General features: G+C 41.9%; 1 protein-coding gene across 1 annotated transcript in view; it reads right to left on the reverse strand.

Moving 5' to 3' along the window:
• HADHA (hydroxyacyl-CoA dehydrogenase trifunctional multienzyme complex subunit alpha) overlaps positions 1-12,346 on the reverse strand; it is a 49,906-nt gene that overhangs the window by 17,997 nt on the left and 19,563 nt on the right. Inside the window, exons 8-10 of the mRNA XM_007532597.3 lie at positions 2,408-2,530; positions 1,266-1,384; positions 810-866 (exon numbers count right to left, since the gene is read on the reverse strand). Coding sequence (XP_007532659.2) covers positions 810-866; positions 1,266-1,384; positions 2,408-2,530 — 299 coding nt within the window. The remainder of the gene's footprint in view (positions 1-809; positions 867-1,265; positions 1,385-2,407; positions 2,531-12,346) is intronic.

The following is a 12,346-nucleotide window of genomic DNA, read 5'->3' on the forward strand; positions in this document are numbered from 1 at the left end:
CTTTGCATCTAACTTGTCCACCGAGATTAATCCTAAGAAATGACAACAACACTGGGAGAAAACATTTCTTCCTTGGTTTCAGATGCTTTTTCTTTTCTGTTTATTTTCAATTATGATAGAGACAGAGAGCAATGGGGGTGTGGGGGGAAGAGAGAGACCTGTAGCACTGTACCTCCTCTGCAGGTGGGGGGGGGCCTTGAACCTGGGTCTTTAGGCTTGGTAACATGCACATTTTATTGGTTGTGCCACTAGCCAACTCCTCAAAAACCTTTCCTTTCCTTTATCTTTTTTTTTCTTTTTTGTAATTTTATTTATTTATTGTCCCTTTTGTTGCCCTCGTTGTCTTTTTATTGTTGTAGTTATTATTGTTGTTGTTACTGATGTCATCGTTGTTGGATAGGACAGAGAGAAATGGAGAGAGGAGGGGAAGACAGAGGGGGAGAGAGAGACAGACACCTGCAGACCTGCAACCGGGATCCTCACGCCGGTCCTTGCGCTTCATGCCACCTGTGCTTAACCTGCCGTGCTGCCGCCCGGCTCCCTCCTTTTCATTGTCTTTATTTATTGGATAGACACAGTCAGAAATTGAGGTAGAAGGGGGAGAGAGAGAAAAACACCGGCAGCCCTGTTTCACCACTCACAAATCTTTCCCTCTGCAGGTGGGGCTCAGAGGTTCGAACCTGGGTCCTTGTACTTTCTAACACCCACATCAAGCCCCCCCCCCCAAGATACTTTTTCTTATTTCAGCTTTAGAACATTCTATCTTAACTTTCTTGTATCTAATAAGAATTGAAAGAAAAGAACTTTACCTGAGACTCAGAGATATATCCAGCATCACTGCCTTGCTCAATCCCAGTCTTTACCACCTAAGAAACACAGAAAGCGAGTGTTCACTGTTGGGAGTGGGTTGGCATCACCGAGGGCCTGCTTTCACAGTCATTCTGCAAACACTCAGTTTCCAACAACCTACTGAGTAGACTAAGCGAGGGCTTACTGTCCAGCTATCAATTCTGCTTCCACTGCCTCTTAATTAATGGCTAGTATTTTACTTGTTTTGTTATACCAATAGGCTCCTTCCCTGGCTGGTCAAGGTTGGCACTGATTGTCTGCAAATACACCCATTTAGATGAGGCCTTACAATCTGCAGAACGTTCCCTTATTTGTGGTAACGACTTTAGTAGCAGAATTAAGAAATGCAGTATCGGTATACATGATCCAGGGTGGCAATGAAAGAAATGTGGAGGGAGGTGTGGGTTCAGACTCACTTCGATTATTTTCAGAGGTGCAGGATAAAGGCCTTTGGTCTGCTTTCGCACTGTTTCTTCCACCTTTTTGTAAACCTGTTGCCTGACAAATGGAATACTCATGGCGTATGATGTCAGTTCTGGAAGGTAAAATGTAGTTAGATGTTTCCTGGAAAACACCTAGCATCCCTTTTTGTTCTGTAAACTCCATTAAATCCAGTAATTTGGGGGCCAGGAGGTAGCTCAGTGGGTCAAGCGCACGTGGCGCAAAGCACAAGGACCAGTCCTGTTTCGAGCCCCCGGCTCCCCACCTGCAGGGGGGTCACCTCACAAATGGTGAAACAGGTCTGCAGGTGTCTATCTTTCTCTCTCCCCCTCCTCTCTCTGATTTCTGTCTGTCCTATCCAGAAACAAGAGCAGCAATGGCAACAATAACAATAACAATAACAAGGGCAACAAAATGGGAACAATTTCCTCCAGGAGCAGTGGATTCATACTGTAGGCAATAACCCCAATAACCCTGGAGGGGGAAAACAAAAATCCAGCAATTCTAGTCATCTAAGAGAACTGCTTTTTTTTTTTTCTCTGGCATACAAAAGCTAAGTTTTAACCTAAGCACTTCTTTAAGTATGGTTTGTCTGACTCATAAGTGCTAAATAAAGCTGGAACGAGTTGGTTACCTGGGTATTTATTATCGTAACAATCTATTTTTATACTAATCTTTACAATTTTCCAAAAGGAAAGTTTTTAAGAACCAGTGTAAGGTTCAGGACTTGAGACTAAAGCAGAGCTGTTGTGGTGTTGGGTGGCAGCACATGCAGTGACGTGCACACACTGCAGTGCGCAAGGATCCAGGCTCAAGCCCCTGGCCCCCAGCTGCAGGGGGAAAGCTTCACAAGTGGTGACGCAGGACTGCAGCTGTCTCTTTTTCTCTCTCCTCTATTTCCTTCTTCTCTCTCAGTTTCTCTGTCTCTGTCTAAAATATAATTACATAAAAATAGAGTAGAGTTGTTGTATTCCATCAAGCTGACACTGTGCTTATGAGTCAACAATGCACTTACCTCTTCCTCACTTCCAATTTACAATAAAACTAAAAAAATTTCCAATAAAACTAAAGTCTCTGGAAAGAAGCTTTGCCTTTGTTCATTAATAATGACACTCACTTTCCATCAACCCTTTGTTTCTCTTTACAGAGATTTTCTTATCAGCTAGTCCTTTGGCAAAAGTAACAGCAACTTCTTCTAGGTATTCAATTGTCCGTTCTGCTGGAGGTTTCAGTCCTGGTCCTGTGAAATCAAACAACACAGACCAGAATGTCAGTCAGGCTTAGATCAGTCCCAGGAAGGCAAAAACCCAGGCATGCAGAGTCACAGGCTCTAGGACGACCTTCTGCACAGCTGTCCAGTTCTGACCAGGGACTGCAAAGGGGCAGGCTGTGAGCTGTGGATGCCAACAAGAGGCGCAACACTCAGCCAAGGTGGAATGTTGTGCTCTCTAGGTAGAAAACAAGGCCTTAAGCCCTCCAAGTCTGGATTCCACTCTATAGGACATCATGTTGGAGGCAAAATGTTACTCATTTGTGTGAGCTAGTCCATCCCCTTGACTGAGTACAGCAAGTCGCTAATTTTGAGTGGGGTCAGGGACAAAAAAGCTATCCTATCATTTAGACCACACGAGTCAGATGTGACGGTGCCTGAAGTGTCAGTGGTAGACAGATGCTGTATGGAGTGTTTGTGTGGTCCCACGAATTTGGAGCAGAGTTCTGATATTGTCTTCGAGTAGCCCCTCCCCTTCGGCTAGCAAGAGGACATTATTAGGGACTCAAAAGTTAACTTTGAGTCATCCAATTACCATCTGATCTGAGCTGCCCATCATAAAATAGAAGCTGTCTGACTCAGCAAGTCATAAAGCTGGGTGTGTACGCTGGTACTTATTGAATGGAAGTGATGTATCTAGCAGATTGTAAAGCACAAGTCAAACGAGGAATCACCCCACCCGTTTGTCTCCCCCAGTCTGCACTTTGGCCTCAAGGAGAGCGCCCTTGGCCAGCTGACCGAGGCAGACAATGGCCGGCCTCATTAATGGAAGTTCTGTGGGACCTGTAGGCATGGCTGGAGCACAGCAGTCCCTTTCTGTAGTAAATCTCTCTCTACCCCGAAGGGGGAACCTTAGCAGTGTACATAGATGTTCATTTTGCCTGGAAGAAAAATGTCCAGAACTAAGTCTATACTGTTTCACAGGCTGTGGCCAGTGCTTTAATAGGATGGTTAGGAACTTGGGAGGAACATAGATAGGAAACTGGTGACAAGGAGTTGTGGGATGAATTGTGTCCTTCCAAAATTCATATCCCAATCCCCCAGAAGAAGTGACTGTATTTACAGATTGTTTTGTCTGTCTTTCTTTTCTCTTCTTTTCTTTTTTGCTAGAGTACAGCTCAGCTCTGGCCTATGGTAGTGTGAGAAATTGAACCTGGGACCTGGGAGCCTCAGGCATGAGAGTCTGTTTGCATAACCTTTATGCTGTCTCCACCCCAGACCTTAAGGAAGTGATTAAGTTAGAATGAGGTTGCTGGGTGGATCCTACCCAGCCTGGCTGGATATAGAAGAGACACAAGGAACACTTAAACACAGAGAAGAGGCCATGAGAGAAAACGGCAAGAAGGCAGCCAGCTGTCAGCTCAGAAGAAACCCTCTAACACCCTGAGCTTGGACCTTGAGCTTCCTGACATGTGAGAATATAAATTCCTGTTATTTAAGTCATCCAGTCTGTGGTATTTTCTTACAGCAGCAGCCCTGTCAGGCTAACACAAGGACACTGGGGCTAAGTATGTGGACAGAACTCTCTGAAGGCTAAGTGCTGTGAAAATACTGTGTCACGGGGCTGGGTGGTGGCGCACCTGGTTGAGTGCACATATTACAACGTACAAGGACCCATGTTCGAGCCCCCAGTCCCCATCTGCAGGGGGAAAGCTTTGTGAGTGGTGAAGCAGTGTTGCAAGTGTCTCTCTGTCTCTCTATTCTATCTCCCCCTCTCGATTTCTGACTGTTTCTATCCAGCAAATAAAAATAATTTAAAAAATAAATAACAAAAATACTGTGTCACGGAGGGTGATCTCAGTAGGCTTCAACAGGCAAGGGGAAAGGGTAACTGACTAGACATCAGTGAGCCTCTCCCCCAGTCACCCCGGGGGATGGTAGGGATGGAGGTATGGACTATATATAACTCAACAAGATCAACAAGGCCACAGTCACTGCAAGGCGCCTAGCCAGCAGCAACAGAGACCCACAGTGAGTCCCTCCTGGGGACACCGCCTCCCCACAGGCAGAGCGCACTGCGCTGCTCTCATCAGACAAACAGCAGCACTCGGGCTTTTCTGTAATTGACATTTATTATGGACACGAATCCAACTTCTGCCGTGCAATGCTTTCTGCCAAAACTCCCATTTATGGGCTTACCGGAAACCTTAGCACCATCACAGTGCCTATGAAGCACTGCTCTGACAAGGGGACACACCTCAGAAAAAGCGATGTGGGGTAGTAGGCTGTAAAGTCCTGAAAGACACTGGTTTTACCATCTCCCCAGCCCTGTCAGGAAGCAGCTGGTATGACAGGACAGAGGTATAGACTTGGGAAGACTCAGCTATTGGGCTGTTTAGATGAGAAAACTGCAGGGCTCAGGCGACATTGTCCAAGATGTTTGTTCTAAGTCAGTCTACTATAGTACACAGTGCTGTTTCCTTCACAGCAAAGATTCAAAGGCCCAGAAATTAAAATCCATCTAAAAGGGGAGGGGGCTGCATGATGGCGCACCTGGTTTAGTGCACACATTACAATGCGCAAGGGGGTCGTGGAGAAGGATGACGGAGGACCCAGTGGGGGTTGTACTGTTACGTGGGAAACTGGGGAATGTTATGCATGTACAAACTACTGTGTTCACTGTCAACTGTAAAACATTAATCCCCCAATAAAGAAATTAAAAAAACCAAACAAAACAATGCGCAAGAGGGCAGCTTCTCTGGCAGTTAAGAAATGCTGCTAGTGGGAGTCGGGCGGTAGCGCAGCGGGTTAAGCGGACGTGGCGCAAAGCACAAGGACCGGCGTAAGGATCCCGGTTCAAGCCCCCGGCTCCCCACCTGTAGGGAAGTCCCTTCACAGGCGGTGAAGCTGGTCTGCAGGTGTCTGTCTTTCTCTCCCCCTCTGTCTTCCCCTCCTCTCGATTTCTCTCTGTCCCATCCAACAACAACAACATCAATAATACAACAATAAAACAAGGGCAACAAAAGGGAATAAATAAATAAATATATAAAAAAATGCTATCAACCTCACTCCTTAAAAAAATTTAAAAAAAAAAGAAATGCTGCTAGTGTCTATCTTCCTCTCTCTTTATTTTATTTATTATTGGACAGAGACAGACAAAAATTGAGAGGGGAGGAGGAGATAGAGAGGGACAGAGATAGACACCTGCAGCCCTGCTTCACTACTTGTGAAGCTTTCCCCCTGCAGGTGAGAGCCAGGGGCTTGAACCTGGGTCCTTGTGCACTGTAATGTGAACGCTTAACCAGGTGCGCCACCGCACCTGGCCCTTCTATCTTCCTCTCTATATCTCTTTCCCTTCTCAGTTTTTTAAATTACCTTTATTTATATACTTATTGGATAGAGACAGCCAGAAATCAAGAGGGAAGGGGGTGGTAGAGAGGGAAAGAGACAGAGAGACACCTGCAGCACTGCCTCACCACGTGTGAAGCATTTCTCCTGCAGGTAGAGACTAGGGGCTTGAACCTGGGTCCTTGTGTACTGTAATGTGTGCATTTAAGCAGGTGCGTCACCACCTGGCCCCTCCCTTCTCAATTTCTGTCCTTTCAAAAAAAAAAAAATCTAAAAGTATCAAAAATGTAGGTTTGAATTTAACAGATGGGGCTCGATATGCTCAGTGCTATGCTCTATCCGATATACCACAGAGTAGCACTCCGACAATGCTGAGAGAAAGTAAAGTTCTCAACAGTTATATTATCTTTATGATAAGAAAAAAACCCATGTTTTAAAGATGTCAGTTCTCCCCAGATTACTACCCCTAATTGAATGCAATTCCAATTAAAATTGTAGGTATCTTTAAAGGTAATGGGTGAGATGATTTTAAATTTTACATGTAAGCGCATAAGAACTAATATAGTGAAAGTAACTGTGAAAGAAGCGAATCAAGTTGGATGAGCTTCATTCCTGACTTACTATAACACTGTTAAGTAGACGCACATAGATAACCGGACATATATTTATTCACTTATAATAAGAGCACTGCTCAGCTCTGGCATGTGGTGGTGCTGGGGATTGAACCTGGACGTTAACAGTCTCAGGAATGAAAGTCTGTAGTGTAAACTGCTATGAAATCTCGCCACTGTTAACTGGAAATTTAAAGAATTCAAACACAGACCTAAACTTAATAGTGTCTATGTGATTTCTTTCTTTTTTTTAAATATTTATTTATTTTCCCTTTTGTTGCCCTTGTTGTTTAACATTGTTGTGTTTATTGATGTCGTTGTTGTTGGATAGGACAGAGAGAAATGGAGAGAGGAGGGGAAGACAGAGAAGGGGAGAGATAGACAGACACCTGCAGACCTGCTTCACTGCTTGTGAAGCGACTCCCCTGTAGGTGGGGATCCGGGGGCTCGAACCGGGATCTTTAGGCCGATCCTTGTGCTTTGTGCCACGTGTGCTTAACCTGCTGCGCCACCACCCGACTCCCGTCTATGATTTCTGATGAAATGCCAATATATTTCAATGGGGGCAGAACAGTCTTCTCAACAAATAGTCTCAACATTTGGATGGACTGATCCAAAAGCAAAAAGAATCTTTATACCTTATACTGCATACAAAGTTGATTTGAAATGGGTAACATATCAAAATATAAGAGTTAAACTAGAACATTTCCAGAAGAAACTGCAGGGTAAATCACCAACAGTATAATCCATAAGATGAACTTAATACATTAGACTAGGTCAAAACTAAAACTTCCTGCTCTTAAATGATGAAAAGGTTAGTTACAGACTAGAAAAAAATATCTGTAAATCTCAAATCTTAAAAAAAGGACTTGAATCTGATAATTCAATCTACAGAAATGAGCAAAACATCTGAACAGACATCTCACCAGAAAATATGCAAGAAGGCAAATGAACACATGAAAGACACTCAGTATCTTTGTTCATTAGGGTATACATTAAAGTCAGTGGTTTATTATCACACTCTTAAAATGTCTAAAAATTAAATATAGACTACGTGAAGTGGTTGGAAACTCTCATATATTTCTGGGTGGAATGTAAAATGGTACAGCCATTTTGGGAAAAGATTTTGATATAAAAAATCTAGGAAGAAGATTCAACTTCTGGAGGCAGAGCTTCGAGCAGCAGATCGCTTTCTCTCCTCTCCTGGATCAACTAGGAACACAAAAGGAGACCACCCGGACCGAAACAAGACAGGACTAGAATGACCACAGGAACCCAGTAAATCACCCGTGAGTACAAACACGTGTGGCTGGTGACAGAGAGGAGAGAGGAGCCTAAGGAGAGATTAAGTGACTGCTAACAGTTCAGCAGTTTATCAGTTGAGACACCACCTCCAGTCTGCTCCACCAACAAGGGGACAGCTGAAGGGAGGAGAGGACTCCCCAGAGACTCACCAAGTGCAACTCTGAGTCTCCATTGCTACTACCCTCAGAATCTGGAGCAGCGACAGGGAGGAACACCAGGGGACAGAGATCTAACCAGGAAACTCAGGAGAAGACCTATACCTCGGTGGCATAGCTGAGGGGCTGTGAAAGTCTCTTTGCATAACCACTGGATTATCTCTGCCACACCCTGCTTTATCTCTTGGTCAGGAGTCAGTGATTAAGCTGAAGCCTATTGATAGTTTAAAAGCCCTCAGGTTCCCATAGCCTACAGGGAAGAAAAAAAAAAAGAGGCTTTTAAACCACTGAGCTCCAACTCAGAGATTTAAATACTATTGAAACAACTGTTAACTTCCACCACTGTGAACCCTTTAATTAACTTACTTAGACACAAGTCAATCCAGGCAATAGTGATCAATAATTTGAAAAGTACTGATAAAGGGAACTCATAACATAATATATAAAATGGCTAAAACAAAAAGAAGAAATATTGGAGACTGGAACCAGGACAAGAGCCCAGCTAAAAGTCCTCTAGAAGGTGAAGCACAAAATAACGAGTTCAACATCCAAACATTAGCTAAGGAAATAATAACAGGAGTGAGTAAAGAATTTGAAAAAATTATAATCAGAAATACAGGAACAACAAATGAGAATATGGAAGAAAATACTAATTACCTCCTGGTTATTAGAGAGCTGAAAGCTGAAATCGCTGAGCTAAGAATGCAAGTAGCTGAACAAGCTAAAACAGTATCAGAGCAGGGCAACAAAATAGATGAACTCCAGAAAACAGTAGAGGGCAGAGAGAATAGAATCTATGAGGTTGAAGACAGAATTAGCAAGATTGAGGATGAATTAGAGACAACTAAAAAAGAAGTAAGAGATCTCAAAAAGAGATTAAGAGATGCTGAAAACAACAACAGAGTCCTATGGGATGACTTCAAAAGAAACAATATACGCATTATTGGCATACCAGAGGAAGAAAGAGAAGGAGAGGAAGAAACCATTTTCCAGGCCATAATAGCTGAAAATTTCTCTAGTCTAGACAACATCAAAGACATAAAGATTCAAGAAGCCCAGAGGGTCCCAAACAGATTTAACCCAGACCTAAAGACACCAAGACATGTCATACTTAGAATGGAAAGGAATAAGGATAAAGAAAGGATCCTCAAGGCTGCAAGAGAAAAAACCAAGAGTCACCTACAAAGGAAAACCCATAAGATTAGCAGCAGACTTCTCCATACAAACACTACAGGCCAGAAGAGAATGGCAAGATATCTACTGAGTGCTCAATGAGAAAGGCTTTCAGCCAAGAATACTATATCCTGCTAGACTGTCATTCAGACTAGATGGAAGCATCAAAACCTTCTCAGACAAGCAACAGTTGAAGGAATCAACCATCACCAAGCCTGCCTTGAAAGACGTTCTGAAAGGTCTCCTATAAACAACCAGACCACCACAAATAGGACATATATCAAAACACTCTAAAACTCTGTAAGAATGGCATTAAAATATCTTCAATCTTTGATATTAATAAATGTCAATGGCCTGAATTCACCTATTAAAAGACACAGAGTAGGAAGATGGATCAGAAAACACAACCCAACAATATGCTGTCTACAGGAAACCCACCTAACTCAACAAGACAAACACAGACTTAAAGTGAAAGGATGGAAAACTATCATACAAGCCAATGGCCCACAAAAAAGGGCAGGAACAGCTATTCTCATATCTGACATGATAGACTTTAAAATAAATAAGATTAAAAAAGATAGGAATGGACACTACTTTTAATGCTCAGAGGATCAGTCAATCAAGAGGACTTAACAATTATTAACATCTATGTACCCAATGAGAAGCCATCTAAATACATCAAACTTCTACTGAAAAAGCTACAGCAATATATTAACAGTAACACAGTCATAGTATGGGACTTCAACACCCCACTCTCTCAACTTGACAGATCATCCAGGCAGAAAATCAATAAAGACATAAGGGAGCTAAATGAAGAGATAGATAAACTAGAACTATTGGACATTTTCAGAGTCATTCATCCCAAGAAACTGGAATACACATTTTACTCAAATCCATATGGGTCATTCTCAAGGATAGACCATATATTAGGCCACAAAGACAGCATCAGCCAATTCAAGAGCATTGAAATCATCACAAGCAACTTCTCAGACCACAGTGGAATTAAACTAACACTTAACAATCAACAAAAGATTAGTAACAGTCCCAAAATGTGGAAGCTCAACAGTACACTTCTTAACAACTTCTGGGTCAAAGAGGAAATCAAGGAAGAAATCAAAATGTTTCGAGAGTTCAATGAAAATGAAGACACAAGCTATCAAAATATTTGGGACACAGCTAAAGCAGTCCTAAGAGGGAAGTTCATAGCTACACAAACACACATTAGGAAACAAGAAAAGGCACAAATAAACAGCCTGATTGCACATCTTAAAGACCTAGAAGAAGAACAACAAAGGAACCCTAAAGCAACCAGAAGGTCAGAAATCACTAAAGTTAGGGCAGAAATAAATAACACTGAGAATAGGAAAACCATACAAAAGATCAATGAAAGTAAATGTTGGTTCTTCGAAAGAGTAAATAAAATCGACAACCCTTTAGCCAGACTCACAAAACAAAAAAGGGAGAAGACCCAAATAAATCGGATAGTAAATCAAAGTGGAGATATCACAACAGACACCGCAGAAATTCAACATATCATGCAAGTCTTCTATGAACAACTATATGCCACCAAGCTAGAGAACCTGGAAGAAATGGATGATTTCTTAGATACCTACCAACTTCCAAAACTAAGTCAAGAGGAAGCGGATAACATGAACAGGCCCATCACAGCTAATGAAATTGAAACAGTTATCAAAAATCTCCCCAAAAATAAAATAAAAATAAAATAAAATAAAAAGTCCTGGACCAGATGGTTTTACAAATGAATTCCATAAAACCTTCAAAGAAGAACTAATACCTCTACTTTTAAAAGTCTTCCAGAAGATTGAAGACACTGGAATACTCCCTGCCAGCTTCTATGAAGCCAACATCACCCTGATACCAAAAGCAGACAGGGACACAACCAAAAAAGAAAACTACAGACCAATATCTCCGATGAACATAGATGCGAAAATATTGAACAAAATTCTAGCCAACCGGATACAGCAGTATATCAAAAAGATTGTTCATCATGACCAAGTGGGGTTCATCCCAGGCATGCAAGGTTGGTTTAATATATGTAAATCAATCAATGTGATCCACCACATCAACAAAAGCAAGACCAAAAACCACATGGTCATATCAATAGGTGCAGAGAAAGCCTTTGACAAAATACAACATCCCTTTATGATCAAAACACTACAAAAAATGGGAATAGATGGAAAATTCCTGAAGATAGTGGAGTCTATATATAGCAAACCTACAGCCAACATCATACTCAATGGTGAAAAACTGGAAGCATTTCCCCTCAGATCAGGTACTAGACAGGGCTGCCCACTATCACCTTTACTATTCAACATAGTGTTGGAAGTTCTTGCCATAGCAATCAGGCAGGAGCAAGGAATTCAAGGGATACAGATTGGAAGAGAAGATGTCAAACTCTCCTTATTTGCAGAGGATATGATAGTATACATGGAAAAACCTAAGGAATCCAGCAAGAAGCTATTGGAAATCATCAGGCAATACAGTAAGGTGTCAGGCTACAAAATTAACATTCAAAAGTCAGTGGCATTCCTCTATGCAAACAGTAAGTTAGAAGAAATTGAAATCCAGAAATCAATTCCTTTTACTATAGCAACAAAAACAATAAAATATCTAGGAGTAAATCTAACCAAAGAAGTGAAAGACTTGTATACTGAAAATTATGAGTCCCTACTCAAAGAAATTGAAAAAGACACAAAGAAGTGGAAAGATATTCCATGTTCATGGGTTGGAAGAATTAACATCATCAAAATGAATATATTACCCAGAGCCATCTACAAATTTAATGCTATCCCCATCAAGATCCCAAGCACATTTTTTAGAATAGAAAAAATGTTACAAATCTTTATTTGGAACCAGAAAAGACCTAGAATTGCCAAAACAATGTTGAGAAAAAAGAACAGAACTGGAGGCATCACACTCCCAGATCTCAAACTGTATTATAGGGCCATTGTCATCAAAACTGCTTGGTACTGTAGCATGAATAGACACACTGACCAGTGGAATTGAACTGAGAGCCCAGAAATGAGGCCCCACACCTATGGACATCTAGTCTTTGACAATGGGGCCCAGACTATTACATGGGGAAAGCAGAGTCTCTTCAACAAATGGTGTTGGAAACAATGGGTTGAAACATGCAGAAGAATGAAACTGAATCACTGTATTTCACCGAATACAAAAGTAAATTCCAAGTGGATCTGGATCAAGGACTTGGATGTTAGACCACAAACTATCAG

Source organism: Erinaceus europaeus, chromosome 3 (assembly GCF_950295315.1).
Source record: "Erinaceus europaeus chromosome 3, mEriEur2.1, whole genome shotgun sequence".
NCBI classification, from domain to species: Eukaryota; Metazoa; Chordata; class Mammalia; order Eulipotyphla; family Erinaceidae; genus Erinaceus; species Erinaceus europaeus.